The sequence below is a fragment of the Ceratotherium simum genome, chromosome 7, assembly GCF_057802395.1.
Source record: "Ceratotherium simum simum isolate JZ-2026a chromosome 7, ASM5780239v1, whole genome shotgun sequence".
Lineage (NCBI taxonomy): Eukaryota > Metazoa > Chordata > Mammalia > Perissodactyla > Rhinocerotidae > Ceratotherium > Ceratotherium simum.
The window spans coordinates 79,973,863-79,996,238 of NC_141906.1; the positions used below are offsets into that span (position 1 = coordinate 79,973,863).

Here is a 22,376-nt window from a genome sequence, read left to right on the forward strand (position 1 = left end):
ACAAAATCTTTTCTATCTATTCACTTTTCCCCTTGGATCTACATTTGGTGCTTACAGGAGTAGTCCACTAGGAGTCCTGAAATTAAGTCAGAGAAATCTTTGAACAATGTTGGATTGTGAAAGACCAAGACCCCATAACCGTGGTCAACCTGGTTTCTCCTCGGCTGGCTGACATGGTTCCACTGTCTTTTACCCTCGACTTTGCCCTCCTTGCCCCAGTTAGTTTTCTGTGTGCTTAGAGAATGCAAATTTTTTAACATTAGCCTAAATTAAAAATAATTAGGAAGATTAATCTGCTGAGAGGGAAGGGGAAATCCCTCTAAAACTACAGTTGGGTAATCCCTTTGGGTTATAAGAGTAAATGTTTTAGATCAAATCTTTCTCAATTAGATGAGACCATCAAATGTTGACAGCTGGGGCCTGGAGTAGATTAGTATCATACAGTCCTCCTTTCAGAGGGGTGAGGGGATCTGAAGCATCCTAATGGTTGGGGGCCATTTCTTAGAGTTGGGGTGGTGGGTGATTGCTTAGATGATGTTTGGGCCACTGCCTGGGAGCGATGGAGGACAGGGTGAACAGAAAGGGAGGTGGAGAGGAGGGAGAGAGTGTGCAGCAGCAAAGATCCTGTTTTCATGCAAATGTTGTTGTTAACCCAAAGGGAAAAAGGGAAGGGCTGCCAGGCAGAGTTGGCATGCCAGAGCCAGCAGGCTGTGTGTGCGGGTCAGAGTTGCTGCTCTCCTAAGGGCTGAATGTTTGAGAAGCACCAGGAATGTGTTACAGGACCAAGAGCACACAGTCTGTTAGCTTTCGTTTAAACTACAGTCACTTTGCCCACTCAGACTTGGGCTCTGGGGCCTGAGCAAGCAGAGTTTCCCTTCCAGCCAGTCAGGATGTAGGGGCATCTTACTGCTGTTCTTCCAGACCCCTCGAGGTCTAGGGATCGTTTTAGGACCTGCAGCGGGAGCCACAACCTTTTACTAAATAGAGACAGTGCCCTTGCTAATCCCATAGGAATAAGCCTTTGAGAGTGGCGGTGGTGAGCCTATGCCCCCTTCTCCCTGCTGTATGCTCTTTAGAGAATGGGATGAAATGTTTACCTGAGGTCCTAGCTGGCTATTTATTACCAGGAAAGTCCCTCGCAGTACATTTGTTGACAGTCAATGAAGTGTTGACGCCCTGCCCCTCCACCACATTCCTGCTCAGTTCACTGCCTTCCCCCCCTCTGAAATCCCCCTGCCTTGGCAGTTGGTTGTGCCATCTCTCTTTACTTCACGTCCTGCCCCCTCGTCATGAGGCAATAGCTCAGCTGCTTTATTGCTTTAGGAGATGCTACACTGGGTGGCTGGGGAAGCCATCGCCTCTGATTGTTTCATGAGCTCACACTAACATTCACAACGCAACGCCTTACACTTTCCAGAGTTCTTTTGCAGCCCTTGTTCTTATTTAATTTAATCCTCACAACATGCCATAATTCCCACCATATTTAATTCAGGACCTTCCCCCACCCCTTCTCCCACCATTGCCTTCCAGGCTGTGAGCATACGCCGTGATCACACAGCAGATCTGGAGCTGCCACTCACTTGTCCAGGGTGACCCACCTGTTCACAATCAACAAACGCCACAAAAACCCTGTAGGGTCATTTTCCCATTGACATATTCCTGACTTTTATCACAGTGCCTGGTACATAGTACCTGTCCAATAAATACTGTTAAATGAATGAATGCTTCTTTTGTGACAAATATGTTTCGTGATCTCATAATGAGACAGGACATGTTAAAGAAGTATCCAAAGTGACCTTTGCATGTTTTGAGCAGCACATAGTCTGGCCACCAAGCACAAGTGTCTAGAACTTATGCTGGTCAATATGGTCACCACTAGTAACATGTGGCTATTTAAATTGAAATTAACTAAAATTAAAATTTAAAAATTCAGTTCCTTAGTCACACTAGCCATATTTCAAATGCCCAATAGCCACACATGGCCAGTGCCTTCTGTATTGCACAGTCCAGATTTTAGAACATTTCCTATCACAGAAACTTCTGTTGGACAGCACTGGTCTAGAGGACCAAATTAAAGAGTTCAGTTTCTTTCTATGTAAAAGAATAATAGGTTTAAATAAACTTTTGTTTCTTCATTCTGATTTTATTATGAGACTAATGTTGAAGAGAATGCTTTTGTTATTCTTTTCCAGAGTCCTCAACTCTTTTTTAAAGTCATGCAGGCTGTTAGACCTGAAACCTTTCTTGGTTCAGGATTAGAAGGAGCAAGGTGACCACGAGGTTTGCCCAAGGGCATTTTGCTCCCACAGTTTCCCAAGAAAAGTGCAGGGTTGGGAAGGTTGACATCATTGACTTTCACCTTCTCATGAAAATCACCAAGCCTGTAATGAACGTGGGAGATCCCAATTATGCAGAGACCCAAGCAGAAGCAGCAGTATAAGAACTTGACAGCCTTCGACAATGGATCCTGAAGTAAAGGAAACCAAGCAGGAAAAAGGAGTCCAGAAGCTTTTGATGAGGTTTTTGGACATCTCCTCAAGACATCCCCACCTGGGAGGCTAGTGTCCCATTTCCCTTAAGGTTTTGGAATGTCAAAGATTAAGCCTCACTGCCACCATGACACATGTCCTTGAGACAGACAAACAGGCATGGCTCCTACTGGGCAAAGCTGGTACCTCCAGAAGCTTCCAAGAGTAGAACACTAAGTACCCTTTTTAGAGTAACTAAATCAGTCCCAATTCCCTAGGAACTGTCAGTGGGTTTCAGCTGGGTTTTCTGTTCAAATAGCTTTACTGAGATTGACAAAGAAAATATCTCCATGTAGTCTCATTGAGGTGTTTTCATTGGAAGGCCGTGGCAGGACTTGTTCACAAAATATCTGCTTTTCCTATAGATGAATGCTGAGAGACAGGAGGCTCAGAGCCAGACTGCCTAGGTTTGGCATTCAAGTCAAACAAGGATGAAGGCCAACCCAGTGGGCGACTGCTTTGAGGGTGGCTGCCAACCGAAAGACCAGCTGTGTGCCGGAGATGGAGTCTGAGCTCAAAGATGAGCTGATGCTTGGTTTCTTGTGTATAGACTAGGCTGTCCTCGGTTCCCCTTACTTCTTCCTGGAAGGCAGAGCAAGGATGACAACCAATGGGCCCATGAAGCCAAGACGCACTGAGATATCCAAACTTACCCATAGATAGGGCAGCCACGTAATGCATCCTCCAAACAGGATAACGTTGAGAGTGAAAGGAGGCACTATTGATCATTTTCTGGAACCACAGGCATACACTGGGCCTGTCCCAGGTGAACGGGGCTGTAGGATCACTCCACTAATAGATTTTGGGATTGAAGCACTGGAAGGGATCTTGCAGGTCATCTGGGTTAGTCCTTTTATGTTACAGTCCTTTTACAGAGGCCCGGAGAAATGAGGTGCTTTTCTTATATTAGAACTTGTGAATTATAATAAGATTAAGCTCAGAGAGGGCTTACTATGTGACAGGCATGAGTTAGAATCCTATTATTATCACTATTTTACTGAAAAGGAAGCTGTGGCAGAGAGCGATTAAAGAACTTGCCTAAAGTCACAGAACTAAAAAGCGGTAAAAGGCAGAATTCAGATCCTGACAGTCTGGCTCCAGGAGCAGCATCTCAGACACAGCACTCTGAGAGCAGGGACACAGTGGGGAGCCCTTTACATGTGTTAACTCAGTCCTCACATTAACCTTGGAGGTAAGTTCTATCGTTGTGCCCATTTTAGGGATGAGAGAACCAAGACAAAGTTAGGAAGTGTTAATAACATCTACGGCAAAGCACCAAGAAAATCCATCCTTGAGGGATTTACGATCCAGTTGGAAAGACAGAATATAAACCCATGAAAAACTGCAACAAAAGGCAGAGGTTAAATAAAAATAAAAGCAATGTGACAAGGCAGTCTAGAATAAAGTGCTGAATCCATGGTGGAGACAGAAAGTACTACAGACTTCTGCAGAATGAGAGGCAACTGTGGCGGGCTGGAGGGGGCAGGGAAACTTCCCTGAGGACATGGTGGAACTCCAGGTGTTCTGGAAGGTCCCCTGCCACCCATCTCAGGCTCTACCTCTTCCAGAAGAACTTCCCTAAGCCCCTCACTCACTGCCCTCTCATCCCACCCAGCACAAATATCTGTATTTATGTCAGTCTTCTCCCCAACCTTGACCTCCTTGAGGGCAAGAAGGTGATTTTTGAGACCCATTTAGCTTTGTATCCCCTATGCCAAGCCGAATGCCTGAGACGTAGTAGGTCCTTCATAAAAATTTGGTGAATAAATGAGATTTGATGTGGCAGAGGAGATGAGAAAGGCACTTCTATGCAGGGACATCTGGATTGAGCAAAGGGAAAACAAAGCTGATTTTCACATAGGTATTTGCAAACAATGAAGAGCAATCAAGAAACGTGTATTAGATGTCTAAAGGTTAAGAATGCCGGTGAGAAACAGGTGGGAGGTCTCATATAACAAGAGGAGAAACTATTCAAAATAGGACGTTGACATGCAGTGGGAGGAGTACGAGAGAGAGAAGGAATGGGAGCAGAACACAGGAATAAGAGAAGAAGGCAGAAGGGAAAAACAAACCGAAGGTGCAAAAGGGTTGGAGGAGCAGAATAAAATAAAGCACGGGAGTTAGGCAGAGACGGGGCCGGGCTGCTAAGCCAGCCCAGAAAATGGCTGGCATTACCTCCTTCCACTGCTCCCATCTTCAAAGTTTTTGCCACATGTCGCTGCAACAATATGGTAACCATATGCCCTGGAGCCACAAAAGAACTAAACACCTTGGATAGAATGGTTCATCTAGATGTGAAAGTTGGAAATACTGCACACTCAGGACTAGATGGACATGAGGTCACAAGCGCCGCTTCTCAGGCATGAATCATGGAAAGGAAACAGCCATTAAGAACTAGGAAATGGATTCAGGGGCTCCTCTTCTCCCAATGCCCTGTGAGGAAATGAAATAAAACGTAGTCTCTCCTGCTATGCTTTGTCTGTCCATCTAGGGGAAAGGTGTTCTCCCTTGCTGGTGCCAGCTGGGGCTCAGACATTTCCCAACTTGCGCACATGAGTGGGGACCCCCTGCTGCTTGAGGCTGGTTTTGCTTTCGTCCTCCTGCCAGGGAGCTCCTTGGGTATAGCTGGAAAGAAAAGAGCAAAGGGCCCGCCTGTGTGCATGTTTCCTTGTGGGCTTCCTGTGATGATGAGGGCACCAGTTGCCACAGAAACTGTCACATGAGGATATTGTCGGATAAGATCGTAGCTTCTAGGAATAGGATCTCAAGTGCTTGTTGGAGGGGAGCAGTCAGTGGCTTTGTGTTTAAATTTGAACAAGAAATGGTCACTGGGTGTGGCTGGTTAAAAAAACTGGACAAGCCTGGGGTGAAAGGCTTAATGGAAATTGCTCATAGCTGAGAGATAGAACAGGAAGTCTGGCTGGTGGTAGAGGCGCTGGCAGGGAGGGAGAGTCTGCCTTTCCCATCACGCTCTGGGGTTTTTATCCATTAAAAAAGTTATTGCACACCTACTAGGTGCCAGGAACTGTGCAAGCAACTGGGGATGAAAACAATGAATAAGATTGATGTGTTTCCTCTCTTTGGGGTGCCTCTAGCAGCAGAACTGCTCTTTGAGAAAAAGGATGGGAAAGTTCCCATGACCCCAGGAGTCAAAGAAGTCCCCAAAGGCACATGCCACCTACACTTCCTCCTCTCCCCAATGCCTACAAAAAATTGCAGAAAGTGTCATCTCCACCCCTGGTGGATAGTGTCTGCCCCCTGGGGGTGTCCATTGTTTCAGATCTGAACTGCCTTACTCCCCCACTTCCCTTTGTCACTCAGAATCCTCTCTTGTCACCACAGACCAATTGAGATCCTCTTGGTCCAGCTACCAGGCCAGACCCCTAAAGACCAAGCCCCAAGGGAAACTCTTCGAGCCCCATTCTCAAGCAATGAGAAAGCTCAGGAACTTTATCGTGGCTCCCAGGCTGTTCTATCATCCCTGCGGTGGGCGACATACAGACTCCATGAGGAAACACTGCAGCCACTTCCCACAGAGCGTGCTTCTTCCAAGCTTTCTGCTCTCTGTAGTCAGAGCAGTGTGGCCATTCATCATCGTCAAAGAGCATTAAATGTTCGCTGAAAGACAGTTAAAATTTTCCAGGAACCAAGAGGTTAGGTAATTTGCCCAACGTCGCACAGCCAATAAAACTCTGCATTGACCCAGCTGGTAGCCGGTGCCTTTTATTGGAACAGATTTTTAAAACAGCACCCTATGGAGTGAAGAGAGCGATGAAGTGGTTTGCTTCCTTTGCCCTTCACCTTTTGACCCTTTCTGCTGCAAACATGCTCAGGGATCCTTTGCAGGAAAGAGGCTGCTCCCAGCCCAGATCCTCGATGATCCTCATGTGCCACCACCTCTGCAGTCAGAAAACCACTCTCCAGGTCAGGGAAAGCATTCAGATATATAACCACCCATATGGCATGGGTGCCAGGGCACCAACTCCTTGTCTTGGAGCAGGGTCCCAGAGGACTTGCTGTAACAATAACAATGACCCTTTAGTTTTCCCCAGGCCGAGAGGGGAAAGGAGGGGGCTCAGAGCAGCAGCAATTCAGCCGCCCGTATAGAAGTATTCCAGTATTTTTAATAGCTGGTACAGCCACCCTGGTGAAATCAGGCAGAATACGCTCCCAATGCAAGTGATGAGCAGTGAAATGTATAGGAAACTGCTTCTGCTGGAGTATCTGGGTCTCCTTCTAGGACAGCTGCCTTCCCTGCCTGCTTCTCCCCATGGCATCTAGGGCTTTGTTTTGATGGTTGACAGTTCTCTTTTCATCACCACCTTTTGCACGGTGAAGGCTTTATTTAACCCTTCCAGCCTGTCAGAACTGGCTGGAGAATATGGGCTCGATTTCATAGAAGAGAACATGGAAGCCTCCTGACCATAGTGAGCCTCAACATCCCACTCTCATTCTGCCCTGTCCCTTTGGGCACAGATTGTTAAATGTAACAATTTATACACTACAGGTCATTGCTGACCCTTTCGCTATCCCCATTGTCATCGGGAAAAAGCAGCTTGAAGGGTGGTCAGACCCACGGTAAAGTAACAGAAAGTAAATCATCCTGTAAAATTCTCCCTCTTTGGGGCTCAGAATAACCTTCCTTCCCCCTTCCTGTTAGTTTCCATATTCAGCACTTTTTTCTTTTCAGCAGTAGAATCATTCTCTGTGGGAGGAGAATTTAACTTTGATCTTTAGAGATGCCCTTTAAATGTGGTTATGGTCAAAAAAGTGACTGCAAAAACTCAAAGTCAACAGGCAAAGGTAAATACCCACGGGAGACCTGGAGAAGCATCTAATGGAGAGTGGGATGAACAGAGGCTGCAGCTCTGGATTCTGTTACATGGCATGCCTTTAGAGAACTCAGAGACCCTCTTCTCGGAACTCATTTAGGCTCAGCCCCTTAATTTATTAAACTCCATTAAATAAAGTACTTTCATCTGCAAAGGATTCCAATTCCATCTTCTGGGAACTCGGCTGGCTGCCTTTCTCTGGGTCATCCATGGCAGAAGCCCCCACCCCAATAAGTAAAGATTGAAGTGACAGGGAGGGAGAGAGGAGACTTGGGGCGGGGTTGGGGGGGAGGCAAATTTCAATCAGATACTTTAGAAATCAACCGAGTGCTGTGAGTCTCCATGGCAGATCTGGCTTTGTGGCATGGCTTAGGATTAGAGTCAGCACATTGGAAACAGTCTGGGGGGCAGAGCTTTGCGTCAGGCCACGGGCTTGGAGATTCCCTAGTTGAGGGCCCTAAGGCAAGTACGGAGCCTCTTTAAGCCTCAGTTTCCTTTTCAATAATATGAAGATCCTAACACATCTAAAAGGCTAAATAAGGTAATGGTTATAAAAGTTCCTTGTAAGTTTCATGTTATCAAATAATACTTGTTCTTGGTTTTTTTTTTTTTTGTGAGGAAGACTAGCCCTGAGCTAACATCCAATGCCAATCCTCCTCTTTTTTTGCTAAGGAAGATCGGCCCCGAGCTAACATCCGTGCCCATCTTCCTCTGCTTTATATGGGACACTGCCACAGCATGGCTGGACAAGCGGTGTGTCGGTGCGCACCCGGGATCCAAACCTGCAAACCCCAGGCCACCAAAGCAGAGCGCGCGCACTTAACCACTTGCACCACCAGGCCGGCCCCTAATACTTGTTCCATTTGTTCTAATTGTAAAAAGTGGTCCTCATTTGGTTTCGTTCGTTTCTTTGTTTCCTCGCTGTTGTCTGTCTGGGGGCCATTCCACTGTGGCAGTCAGAGGAGCTAGGCCTTGATGCTCAGACCGACCCTCCCTCACCATAGGAACGGGGGAGGTCGTGCTTTGTGCCTCAGCTTCCCCACCGAGGCAGTCGTGGTGCCGATTCCTGCCAACCAGTGCCGGCGACCATAGTGAGAAGGACACTCAATCATCCTTTACCTCCTTTGAATATGGTTCTCTTGTTGCTGATTGAAGTGATAGGAGATGTTCCCGTGGCTACAGAAGATATTCCACTAAGGCTACTGAAGAAATTACCCCAAAATCTAGTGGCATAAAAGAACTTCTATGCTCATGAGTTCTGTCAACCTTCATCTGAAGGTTCGTCTCTCCCAAGTCTGGAGGTCGATGCTGGCTGGTGGCTGGTGGCCTCAGTTCCTCTCTGCATGGGCCTCTCCACAGAGTTTCTCTGCTTGGGCCAGTTTGGGCTTCCTCACAGAATAGTGACTGGTTTCCAAGGACTAGAGGCCCGAGAGAGAACAAGAAGCAGGTGGAAGTCGTAATGCCTTTTGTCACCTAGCCTTGGAAGTCACGCAAGGTCACTTCTGCCGCCTTCCCTTTGCTAAGGCAGTCATATAGTCCCATCTGGGTTCAAGGGGGAAGGAAACAGAGCCTGCCTCTTGATGGGGAGTGGCAAAGACTGGAAATGTTGCTACGGCCACTTAGGGCAAAGACAACCTGCCAGACGCGAGCCCAGGCGGCGCCGCACTGTGCTCTGTGCTGAGGGGTTTCAGCTGCTATTTGGTGACCGATGGATGTTTTCCACCTTCTGCCTTATCCAACTTTTCAAAAAACTTACCTTCTTTTCCCTTTTTCTACCTGCCCTCGGTGGGACGGAAATAATGAGCAAGAATTGGGCACATGGCTGGTAATCAGAGAAGAGGGAGAAGCAAAAGGCTTGAACTAACCAACAGCAGCCACCCTCTCTTGATATTGCAGATGTGACTGTGGTGAGACCCCCTCCCTGCCCCCAGTGCTCCTGCTGCTGCAGAGCCTGCTGGTTTCCAGAAACAGAGAAGATAGAGGACTTTGCTCCCTAGAGTCTTGTCTGCATTTTGTATGCTCTCTGTCTGGCAAGAGAAGGGACTCATGTCATTATGCAAAGAATGTAATAAAAAGCCAAGGCTAGTGCGCTCCCTGCAGTGACCCAGAGATTAGCTTTCCAGAGGCCTGGTCTGGGAGTCAAGTGGACCCACTGAGCAGGGGCAGCAGCTGGGCACTTGGTCTGGTTGCTTTGGCCTCCCTTTCTCTCACCTCCAGCAAAGCTCATCAGCCACAGAAACCTGTGCTTAAAAGATTCAGGGCAGGACAGGGGGAAAGGAAGGGGACAGAAACAATGTGGAAGCAGTGCTTCCTAGGCCCCACGTCTTAGGTCATTCCCTTTGCTAGACAAAAACTCAGCCTAATTTTAAGGAGGAGCCAAGGCAAAGGGTCTCTGCTCCGCGGGCGTGTCTGGGACTTCTCCTCCTCTAACTCCATTTAGCTCATAATGTGGATCATGTGTGTATCCTTCCCGTATATGGGACGATGGCAGAAATGTCTTTCATGTATTCCTGAATTGAATGAGGACATCCTCAGGGCCCCCTCTTCAGTCTTTTCTTGCTCCTCTGGAGGCTTTTCCATCTCTGCTTCAACTAAGCTGTTTGGAGATGCAATTCTTTGCTCATCATTAACATCAGCCAGGCCATCATGTGGCAATGCTCTGACCACATCCCCCTATCACTCAACTGACGTGCACATGGAAAATAACATTTGACTTAATCTAAAGAAAACAAATGTTGGAAGATACATCTGCTAGTATTAAAAAAGAAGAAAAAATATATATGACAAATTCCAAAATAAGTGAAGTATTTTTTATTAGTGAATTCACAGACATACACATGGCATTCTTCTGATACTGACTGCGTACATGAAGTATGAACAACAATATGGGTAGGTGCTAGCCACCTACTATTTTGATTATCTCTCCTCCTCTCATTTGCATGATTATTTAACAGAGCCTTATCTATGCCACCTAGAGGCCTGAATTCAGAAGCCAGAAAGATGGAGAGGACTGAGGCTGCAATGGAACAATGTCATGGTTTGAAAAGAGTGGAAACACAGATTAGTGAAGTAGGCTTTGTTCTCCAGAAGCCCATGGAATTCACATTCCAAAATCTAACTATCATCTCCCAGCCTGCTAATTTTGAACCTTAGGCAACCTTGGTTACTTTTAAGTAACCGACACAGGGGAAAAGGAAGTATCTTTCTGGCTTTATCTGCCCCCTGCCCCCATCTCCAAGTCAAAGGTTCCCATGCCATCTCTCAGCACTGGGCTTCTCTTTAAAAAAAATTTTTTTTTAATTTGAGTATTTACAATGTCCGAGGAACTTTAGGCACTTGATTTAGGTACCTCACTTATATTATCTAACCAGGTTAGGTACCGTTGTTATCCCCATTCTTCAGATGAGGACACAAAGTTCACAGAGTATAGATAAATTGCACTAGAAGATGCACTAAAGAGCAACTGGTGGAGCTTGAATTGCAACTCAGATCTCTCCGACTCCAAAGGTGGTGCTCTAAGTTACCATAAACCCCACGTTACCCTCACAGGGCTTACAGTCTAATTGGGAGGTGAATGGTGGTGGTGAAGCACCCAGGTAGCAGACCTGGATTTGAATCCCAGATCACACTCATTTGCTGAGTGACCTGAGCAAGTTATTTCACTGTTCTGAATATCCATTTTCTCATCTGAATAAATAGGGGTGACAATAGTACATCTCTCATAGAATTGCTGAGAGGATTAAATTAGATTACTCGGGTATACAGTGTTTTGCACTTAATAAGTGCTTTGATAATTGTCTGCTACTTTGATCTATTTTCTATAATGAGAACACAGGATGTATGATAAATGATATGTTAAAGGCACCTTACTCAAATTGGGCAAGAAGGAGAGTCCCATACCCACACAAGTGCCCCACTGGCCGTGTCCCTCGGCTGGCTCCCTGGAGCAGCAGGGGATCATGGGAAGGAAGGCTGACACAGTTTGGTCAGCATTTCTACAAGCAAGTGTGGCCATCCGCTTAGCTCAGACCTCAAACTGCTACTCCAAGGAGTTGCCCTTGCCAGAGCTCTCTGGTAAACAGGTCAAGTGGAGTATTAATATGCCGGGACCTTGTGCTTCCCTCTGGGTCTAGGACTTAGCGGCTGAGGGCCCAGAGCATCCTGAATTACAGGCCTAGCCTTTCCAGCATTCAGCAGAGCAGAGGAAGAGAGCTTCTCGGAATCCAGTCACTAAGCCAATTCAGGGCTTCCTTTCACAGTGAAAGTTACTGGGGCGAGGAGTAACCCTAGACCTGAACACCACACAGGACTAGGGTGGCCACGCCTTCTGTATTTCCTACTGTGATGTCAATCTTTATGTAGCATGCACTAAGGCAACCTGGACTCAACAAATCTTGAAAAGAATAACTTATCTTCCCCGAATGAAAGGATCAGTGTAGTGTCCAAAGTCAATAGGAGAAGTGAAGTCGTTAAAAACTGAAGGAATTTAGTCACTCCGAGAATAGTTTGTGAATTGTTATGCTGATGTTCTTTCTATATCCAGTCTATCATCCCAAAGTGAAATACTTAACAATTCACAGTGAAAAGTTCTTGAACACCAACAGTGTACTCATTCCTGTATCGAGCTTTAAGTACAAGTAAGAGTTTTATGTTTAAACTTTAAAAAGTTTGAGGAGTTTAAGTAATAGTAAACAGCTTTATAAGACATACATAAAACAGCAGCAGTACACATGTGTAACAAGCTATGTAATTCAAATGTCTGCCAGCTCAACAGGTGCTCTCCTGGTAAACGCAGCTTCTCGGTGCCTACACCCACATCAAGTCACCCTCCGGTGACTTCTGAGAGTCCCCACTGGTGACATGATGCTCTCACACAGGTCTGTCAGCCGCAGTCCCCAGAGACATGCTCCACGCCTGCCTTTTCCTGCCCTAGGGCTTTCTCCCCTCATTGTGCCTGCTGTCCCCAGAGCAGTCTGGAGAAGGGTCCCACTGCCACTGCCCATCATAAAGATGCTGTGTACTTGCCAAAGGTGTGGTCTTGGGATGCTCCCAAAGCTCTCAGCCTTGAGTGGCAAAAGGGGTGCTATTTCCTTGCAGACGCAGTGAGCCCATTCTCCCCAACTCTAATTTTTCACCAGGTCCCCAAATCAGCTTGTTTTGGGCCTAGTCTCCCCAAATCTATTATTCCTACTTAGTGGCCCTCGTCTCCCTCCCCCTGCCCATATTAGGTTTTCTAATTCAGTCCAGCAGGCCAGACAGGAAATCCTTCTCTTTTATCTTCTCTCTCTTCCCAGCCTCCCCCAACCACCAATTCTTTTCTCCATACTGTTATGGGGAAAAAAAAAAAATCCCTTTGCCTTTGCCTATCAGTGATTGCAAACAGAAAAGTGTGTGTGTGTGTGTGTGTGTGTACCTAAGCAGTATTCTCACCAGGCTTAAGAAACTCCAATAAGTCAGAGGACATTATCAGGGAAGGTTTCATGGAATAACGAGAGTCTCATTTACCTTACAAAATGGGAAGGTGGACGTGCATCCAGGTGAAAGAGTATAGGAAGGGTCCTCCCAGCACAAGGACTACAAACTCTGCGACACAGAGTGGACGTGAGTAGGGCTCGTTCAGAGGAGCAGTGCGACAGTCAGCACTGGACAGGAGGTACAGTACGGGAAGTCAGGAAACATAAGGATGAACAGCTGGGGCAAAGCTGAGTTCTTGGAAAACAAGCACATGAGACTAGATTTGCTGTGGTTGCTCTCGAGTGAGCTCACGGAGGGATTTGAGCAGAGGTTGTGGCAGGATGACAGTAGTGTTTACAACTTTCAAAGGAGCTCGACCTGACCTGACCGGGGACTATGCAAGGTGGATTGAGTGAGGGAAGAGTGTGGAAGTGTGCAGCCATAGAGGACCATCTGAGAGAAAAACACAGTGGGAAGGCACGTGCCGGGCCCCCTGGACAGACCGGATCACCAGGAGGAGCTAGAGGTCTTCTGGAGCAAATCAGGTTCTCTCCTCTTGTGATGTTGCGTCTTGACTGAAGTTCCCTTTGACTGTGGGCTATATTCTAAAGGAAACTTCTATTCCAAAATGAGTTCAAACAAGTTTTATACCCTTTACTCCACCCACACTTTGTACTTTAAATTATTTTTTCTCATTTCCTTAAGAAGTCTCTCCACGGTCTGCCTCCAGAACCCCCAGCTGGGTCTTGTCTGTCTCTGCTGTAACCTCTCTGCTTTGAACCTTGGCTTTGCCATCTGCTTGGCCCCTTGGACTTGACAATCCTGCCTTCTCTTGCTTCCTGGCCTACCCTCTTTGGGGATAATGATGGTAGAGATCTTGAGCCCTTCACCAGAACATTGCTAACCCCTGTCCTGCCCCCCAGGCCTCCTTGCCTCAGTTATTCCATCATCTTCCCCCCTAACCTAGAGGAAGGGGAATGGAAGAAATTTTTTAATTGGAATCTCCGAAATTTGTGCATGATCAACCTATCAGGTAAGCTGCGGTACACAGCAGAAAACGATACCCGATTCCTTAAATGTAGTCTCTTCTTGCAGCAGAACTGATGCATGTTCTTTATCTTTATCACCAAAAGGGCATTTATGGGTCCTAAGTGGTAATGCATCTCTGCTCCTTGTGTAGAACACCAGGAATTTCATGGACTCAGGCTCAGCCCCCTGGAGGATACAATGTTATACTTTTCGACTTGGAGCCATAATACTGTGTGCCTGGATGACAGTTCGAATCTAGTCCGTGATATGGAGCCAGGGTCCTAACTGAAATGGAGAATGGATATAATAACCAAAAGACAAATGGTTCCAAGAAGCACAGCTTTCCTCTGAGCATGACACAAGGGCATCAGGTGACAAATGAAGAAGGATCCAACAGATTTTAGGTCTGAATCAAAGGACACCCACTTGGTTGGGGGATGTGAGCCTTTCAATATTGTGCAGGCAGTTCAGCTTTGAAACTGACATCTCTGGCCATATCTGTACTATCCAAAAGCCTTCTGGTGCAGGAGCAGACTTCCTGGAGAATGTTCCAGTAATTCTTCCCTGATCCTAGCTGGAAACAGTCTCAGAAGAGCCTTTTTCTTTGAAGTATGGCTGTCCTGCTGGGGTTGAGAATGGCCCTGGTAGAAAGGGCGACAGTTAGCTGGTGGAGAAGATTATAGCTTTACAGGTATAGAGAGGGCTTAAGTAAAGCTAGTGTATTAGGGCCAAAACAAAATACCACAGTCTGGGTGGCTTAAGCACAGAAATTTCTTTTCTCACAGTTCTGGAGGCTGGAAGTCTAAGATCAGGGAGCCAGCAGGTCCTGAGGCCCCTCTCCTTGGCCTACAGATGGCTGCCCACTTGCTGCCTCTCCACGTGGTTGTCCCTCTGTGCATGCACATCCCTGCTGTCTCTCTGTGTGTCCAAATATCTTCCTCTTATAAGGACATCAGTCATACGGGATTAGGGCCCACCCTAAGGGCCTCATTTCAACTTAATCACCTCTTTAAAGGCCCTGTCTCCAAATACAGTCGGATTCTGAGGTTCTGGGGTTAGGGCTTCAACATAAGAACTTTAAGGGAACAATTCAGCCCATAACAGGTGGCCTAAGAGAATCTTTACTTGAACACTAATAATCGTCAGAGCTAACATTTATTGGGTGTCACTATGTGCCAGAGACTGTTCTAAGCATTTTCCACATATTTTTCATCTTCTCTTCACAATTATAGATTGTATAATTATAGGTTATATAGATTATAAATCAATTCTAGATTACTACCTTCTTTTCTGAAAAGTGGTCGAGTTAATTTGGTGTAATTACGTGATATAGTGAACATCACACTCCAGTCCGTGACCTGGGGTCCTTGTGATTGATGTGACTTGGAATAGTGGGAGAATCTTATTATCATGCTTTGGTTGGTAGACGATCTCTGGAAAGTGCAAGGCTTCCTCTCTCAGTCTGTGATCGCCACAAGCCAAAGCTGTGTCAGGTGATGGGACGTATGAGTGGGAAGACAGAACAACCTCTTTCAGAGGGTCTTCCTCTGACTCCCCCTACCACATAGCCAAGATTCCACCCTCATTCTTGGGCAGCCTGAATAATCAAATTTAAGAGTGGAAACTGTCATCTCAAGGAGTCAGGCAAGAAAGCATGAGCACTCTATGGGGGGTGGGGGGGCAGGGCAGGCAGCCTCCCAACCAAAGAGCAGCTGTGTAAGACTCACCAGCACCTCCTGGACAAACCCAAAGCAAACTGCTAGGCATGTCTTACAAGCTAGACATCTGTCCCTAATCTTCTCATTTAATCCACCCATCAACACTGAAAGAGCTATTCTTATTCCTGTTTACAGATAAAGAAACTGAAATTAGACAGGGCCACAGCCCTGGGCCCCACCCTTCCCTTGTGTGACCTTGAGCTAGATACTCACCCTCTCTAGGTGGTTCTCACTGGCCTCACCTATAAAATAAAAGCTCACTCTCAGATCCCCCTCAGGCCTGACTGCTCCCCACAGCTTGTGAGAGGCAATTCTGCTCATGCTTGAAAGAGCCCAACGTTCAAGCACCACCACAGCGCTACGCGTGCACGCTGTGTACACGCTCTTCTTGGCCTTCCGCCCCACCCTCCTTTCTGGGGGTCCCAGCCTACAGACCTAACAAATGAACACACTCCTCTGGGTCCCCCATCCCCACTCCACTCCCTCCTCACCCAGGGTAACCTGCAAAGAACCCCTCAAGTTGGCATAAAGGTACGAGTGTGAGTCAATCAGCTGCCTGGGACGGCCCTGGGCCACCCCGCCAGCTCAGAGGGAGAGTGCCCCTTGGCTGGGTGAAGAAGAGTGACACTAGGCTTTCTGTCTCCTCTGGCCCTGCAGGAGGCTCTGTCAGTGGTGAGCGACGACCAGTCCCTCTTCGACTCCGCGTACGGAGCAGCGGCCCATCTCCCCAAGGCCGACATGACCGCCTCAGGGAGCCCTGACTATGGCCAGCCCCACAAAATCAACCCCCTCCCACCGCAGCAGGAGTGGATTAATCAGCCGGTGAGGGTCAACGTCAAGCGGGAGTATGACCACATGAATGGATCCAGGTAAGCCCGCATGCCCGCGCTGCTCTGAGGCTAGGCACAGCTGGCTGCCAGGTGTGGGGCTAGGGGAGGCGTGGCACGCTTGCTCCCCAGTGACGAGTCTGGCAGATCTGACCTAAGTGGCTGGACTTAGGGTGTCTGCAGCAGACCGGGCTCTGGTGCTGGGCCAGGGAGCCTGAGTCAGTTCCTAGAGAGTCGAGGCGAGAGAGGACTACAACACCGAGGGCTGGGGGCAGAGCAGGGCCAGGAAGCCCACTGGCTCTGGGCCCCCATGCAGCTCTCAGAGGCCAGGTTAGAGTTAGGCCCGTGACACTAGGCAGGTACTTACGGAACACCTATTTTATGTCAGGCCCAGGTACAGCCCCTCTCTTGGGGATAACTTGGTGATGAGACGCCTTCCCTGCCCTGTTGAAGTACTTGACCTCTCTGGTGGGTCTCACCAGAGCAAGATGACTGAACCATTCTTATAGCAAAAGTCCAGAAGTGACAACGGAGGTGAACACCTCTAAGGGCTCGCTTGAGGGAGGACACATCGCACTGGAAAGTGTGTTTGAAGTTGGTGGTGTCCAGGACAGGTAAGCTTTGTTTGTAGAAATGGAGGGAGGAGAGTCAAGGAGAGAAAAGTCACGGAGGTAGAGGACAGCATAGTGGTTAATTGCGCGCCCTCTGCTTTGGTGGCCCAGGGTTCGCAGGTTCAGATCCCAGGCACAGATCTACGCACCACTTGTCAAGCCACGCTGTGGCGGCATCCTATATAAAGTAGAGGAAGATGGGCACAGATGTTAGCCTACAGGCAATCTTCCTCAGCAAAAAGAGGAGGATCGGCATCCGATGTTGGCTCAAGGCTGATCTTCCTCACACACACACAAAAAAATAATAATCACGGAGGCAAGAGGAGCAGGCCTGGCGCAGGGGGCCCAGGTTTCGGTCCTGGCTCTGCCGAGGGCAAGTTATCTGTCCCTCTGAGCCCCAGGGTCCTGCTCTCCTCACTAGGGCTGCAGTATGATTTCTCCACAGGCCCGTCAGGAGGGTTAACTCTGTTGCTGTGGGGAAGGACCCAGGACAGTGCCGAGGACTCAATCCTCATGAGCAAAGGTTTGAGAGAGAGAAAACGTTAGTCTCATTTATGAGATACCAAGTAATACAGTGGGCCTACAGTACAGGGAGATAGAAATGAAAAGCGAGAGTGGGCCCTGAATGGCAGGCTAAGAAAATATGGAATTTATTCCACATGCAGCCACCAACTTTAAGCATAGGCATGACATTTAACATCATCAGAGCTGTGATTTAAGACTAGAGAGAGCCGACAATCATTGTATACAGAGGGCAGGGAGGGGAGAGTCAGAAAGATAAGTTAGGAAGTTAATGAAATATCCCAGATAAGAAATTATAAAGTTCTGAACTAGAAAGATGGTAATGATTATGGAAATAAAAAGGGGTAGATCCATGAGGGCCATATCAAAGGATAATTGACAGGGCTTAGGTGAATAAACATTCAAGTGTGGCGGGGGAGGGTGTGTGAGAGGAAAGCATCAAAGATGACTGAAGCGCAAATGTTTCCAAGAAGGATGGTGCATTTGCAGCCATGAGGAGCTGGGGAGAGGAAATGCTTTGAGAAGAGATGTCAATGTTCCCTGAGATTCTTTGTGAGCAATCAGTCGAACATCCAGATAAAAATGTCTACCAGGCTTTGGAAACCGAAGCCCAGATAATATCGTAGGGCTGGAATTTAGGTTTGGGCATCATCTCTAAAGAGTTTTAACTGTGAAAATGGATGAGGTCACTAAGGAAACAAGTCTAGAGAGAGAAGAGAGAGGGGAGTGAGCGTGCTGCTGGGAGGAGACCTCCTCCAGACAGGCCCCGGTCTCAGACCTGCCTGTGGGAACACCCGGCCCTACCACATTTCAGTCCCGCTAACCAAAACCAGTGCCTGGGCTCCCAGCCACCTTCCCAGAATCTAGGATTTCAGGAAGGCTTAGAGGTTCTGAGCCAGGAGCCCCTCAAATGAGTTTCTCTCCACATAAATAATAAGGATGAGGAGTGCCTCACAGTGTAGGTAGGACATAGGTTGTCAAATATTCTTCCATATTATCTTATCATTTGCTCCCCACTACTGCTCTACGAGGTAGATATTGTAATTGCATTTTGATGTATAAAGGCAAATTGGGCTTTGACAGGGTAAGTGACTTGTCTAAGGATTTAGAGGAGGCAAAGCTGGCACCAGAGCCCAGGCTCTCTGATTCCTGCCCCTGTGGGCCACCTTTCTGCCCCCTCCCTCTCTGCTTGTATGCTGTGCTTCTGTATTTATCATCTCATTTCAGCCAACACCCACCCCCATCAGCAAGGAGGGCTATCCAGCAATGCCTCCCAAACTGGCTTGACCTGAAGTCTGTTCTTCAGACAGCAGCTAGAGTCATCCTTTCAAAATATTTGACTCTCTTGCTCCACAACTTTTAATGGCTTGTGACAAATTCCAAAGCCCTAAGCATGGCTCCCCATCCCTCTGACACCTTCTTTTCCCCCCATCTTACTCCTTCCCTCCACAGCAGGCACACAAGACTCTAGCTGCTCTTGGACCCCAAGCACACCCCTGCCTTGGAGTCTCTTCCCTTGTGTTCCTTCTTTCTGGAATATTCCTACTCTATCTAGTCATATGACTCTGTCCCTCATTTGTTTCAGATCTCTGCCCAAATGTCACCTTCTCAGAGGCCTTCCCTGACCACCAATCTAAAACAGCACCCCATCAGTCTTTATCCAGCCTTGATTTCTTCCTCTTAGCTCTTCCTGGCTCTCATCACGTCCCTCACTGAATGTGGACTGAACTGAATGTTTTGTTTACTGAGCAGCGCCTGGCACATCAGAGGTGCTCAATAAATTGTTGTTAAAGGAGTCGGTGAATGAATGTGTGGCTCACCGAACTCAAAGGTGAAGATGCTCATTCAAAGTCCTGTAGGTCATCAGTGTATAAGCCAGGACAGAGACCGAGGTCTGCTGACAGAGCCTTGGACGGAGCCTGTGTTTGTGCTCAGCAAGGCTGCCTTTGTGAGCTGACTGCTCCCTCCCCTGCTACCAGGGAAGCCTCAAGCACTCCAAGATACTAATCATGGGCAAAGAAGGTCCCCCAAGGAAATAAATTTTCAGAACCTACTTGCCAGCCCATCCCTGGCTCCGGTCACACCAGAAGCCAGCTGAAGGAGAACTGTGTGAACACCCGGTGAGCAGACGAGATAGTTACCTGGCTCTGCTTGCACAAAGCAGCCCCTGCTTTTGATTTGCCTGTCTTGACCCAGACCATCAGCAGGCGACAAAGTAGGTTTAGAAAGACTGATGTATTCTCACCTCCACCCTGGGGAAACAAAGAAGATACAGTGGACTCTCAGATCCGCTCAGGTTAGGCACCACCATCGCCAGCACCTCATAAATATTCTCTAAGTGCTCACGTGTAAGCTGAACTGATGGGCAGCAGGGAGCAAGGATTTTCAGAAAAATGTCTTTGCTTAGCATGGAACCATGTCAGGTCCTATTATGTGATCATGCAAAAAGAAATGACATGATGAAATACGTGCCAGACTATTTAAATCTCTCATCCTCAACACTGTGCTTCTCGTATCCCCTAAGAATGACTGAGGATGGCATTTTATTTCTTATCTATGATTTGACGGCATTCAGAGGGATGATTTAGCATAATGCAAAAGATAGTTCCAAACTTCAGATGAGAAAACCAAAGCAGAGTATACGATTTAGGATCTCTTGGCTCATGGACTGTCCAATGCAGTAGCCACTGGCCACATGTCGCTTTTGAGCACTTGAAATGTAGCTAATCCAAACTTGACATGTGCTCTAAATGTAAAATACACACTGGATTTAAAAGACTTAGTATGGGGGAAAAAAGTAAACTATCTCATTAATTATTTTTATATTGATTATGTTGAAATAATCTTTTGGCTATATTGAGTTAATATATTAACATATTTTAATATATTATTAAAATTCATTTCACCTGGTTTTTCTGTTTTAAAAATGTAGCTACTAGAAAATTAAAAATTGTACATGTGGCTCACGTTCTACTTCGATTGGACAGCTCTGCGCTACAATGTTTTGGATCGTCCTGTAATTCACAGTAAATTCTTTCCACATTCTTTGATAATTTGGGTTTCTGAGTTACTTCTTCATGCTTATTGGAGACCCCATAGATATTTGTGTCGCTGGAAGAGGTATTTCATGTGCCTGAAGCCACAATGCCCATCTTGCTTTTTATCCCGGCAGCAAGGCACTTGGACCTGGGGCACAGGGTTGAGTGGAGAGACTGAGGTCTGAGGAGCTCAGAGAAAGTCTAGCTTGCCCGTGTCGTGAGTGGTTTGCTCTCTTTCTCCACATCTTTCTGTTGTGGCTGAATCTGTTAGGGTGAGTTGTTCCTGAAACAACATGGTCCACAGGTTCTGTGTTGGATGTGGACTTCAGCAACTTGATCCAAGCTGTGGTCTGCAAATAACTCTCAGCTCCATCCTGTCTCAACCACAGGGATTGGGGAATACATCCCACGAGGGAAGAATATCAATTTATGGAGGGGAAGTGCAAGGTCTTGCTTGCCTTATACGCCTGGACCTGAGTTCAGTGTCAGTATTCCCTGACACTCCCTAGACTGGCCAGAAGGCCCCGGATGCCCTTATTAGACACCTGGGACTTCACATTCACATACAGGAAGGTCAGCCTCACAGACCTCATAACTTCTGCCTCTCTGACTGCACAGCACCTTCCTAAGGTGCTTCCTAAGTTTCTGAACCTTGTGGTATGAAGCATGTCACACATAACCCAGGTGGGAAGCTGTACTCGCGATTCTGGAGGAGCTATGAGCATCTACTATGTATGGAGATAAAAATAGCTAGTGGGTTAGGGTTATGGCTTTATTATGGGTATTTTCTTTTCTTGAAATTTGCTTTTAACTTATTGCATCTCCTTTTCAAAAACAAAAAAGTCATATGCACACATCTGTATATGGATCCCACGGAAATCCTAAAGACAATACAGATTGCTAAATTTTTGTACAACGTACACATTACATGGAAGACACACGTGATAGGTCCTAATGCCAACTGTGTGGCTTGAGTAGCCCTTGAGACTTCACGGTAGCTGTGTGAATATTGGGTATCCATTGACAGTAAGCCTGGGCTGCAGATTTGTGGATCTGGCTGATGTACTGAGTTAAGTTGCTCTGAATTGAATAGGAAGGTAGAGAAGATGTCTGTATAGTCTAAAGGGGTAATCTTTTGGAGGTCTTTGAAATCTCCTTTCATCCAAACACCTAAAATTTCTCACCTTGTTTTAAATTGCTTAATCATTTGCAAGGCACTTTTGGAAATCACTAGCAGTATTTTCAAAGCAGTGTTCACTGAACACACAAAAATAGAAGCAGAGGAGTAGGGAACTTATGTCCAGTGGTGCAAATAAAGGACAAGTCCACAGGGTCCACATCACCTTTGCTGTGGCCTCCCCACCATGGCTTTCTGTTGCCCTGAGATAGAGCACCACCTCCCCCCTGCTCTATTGCGGCAAGCCCAAGCCCTCTTGTCACCTGTCCCAGTGCTGTCAGCTGCCTGTGGGCCCCAACCCCATGCTAGCTGTAAGTGCAGGGCTCAATACAAATGAGCAGCAGTGTGGGCAAGCTGAATGGCAAAACCTCTTCCCCCCCATGTGTGCTCCCCCTCCCTCTCCCTCTTGTTTTCATGGGGCCTCTTCACAGGCGCCAGCTGCCTCATTAAAGAGCAGCCTTTATGCTGTGCTTCACCTGTACTCGCCCTTAGCAGTAGCTGTCGAGCCCAATGGCCGCATGGGAGGTGTGTGCTGTCTGCGGAGGCACAGTGCCTGAGCTCGAGAATGGAGGGGAGTGTGGCGGGCCAGCGGTCAAGGTACAGCCTTCCTTCCTTCTCTTCTGGAGCAGTCGGAGGAGGG

The 22,376-nt window shown here is 47.3% G+C and overlaps 1 protein-coding gene across 1 annotated transcript in view; it reads left to right on the plus strand.

Moving 5' to 3' along the window:
• Positions 1-22,376, plus strand: part of FLI1 (Fli-1 proto-oncogene, ETS transcription factor) — a 112,958-nt gene that overhangs the window by 44,084 nt on the left and 46,498 nt on the right. The window contains exon 2 of the mRNA XM_004438458.3: positions 16,219-16,430. Within this exon, the coding sequence (XP_004438515.1) occupies positions 16,219-16,430 (212 nt within the window). The remainder of the gene's footprint in view (positions 1-16,218; positions 16,431-22,376) is intronic.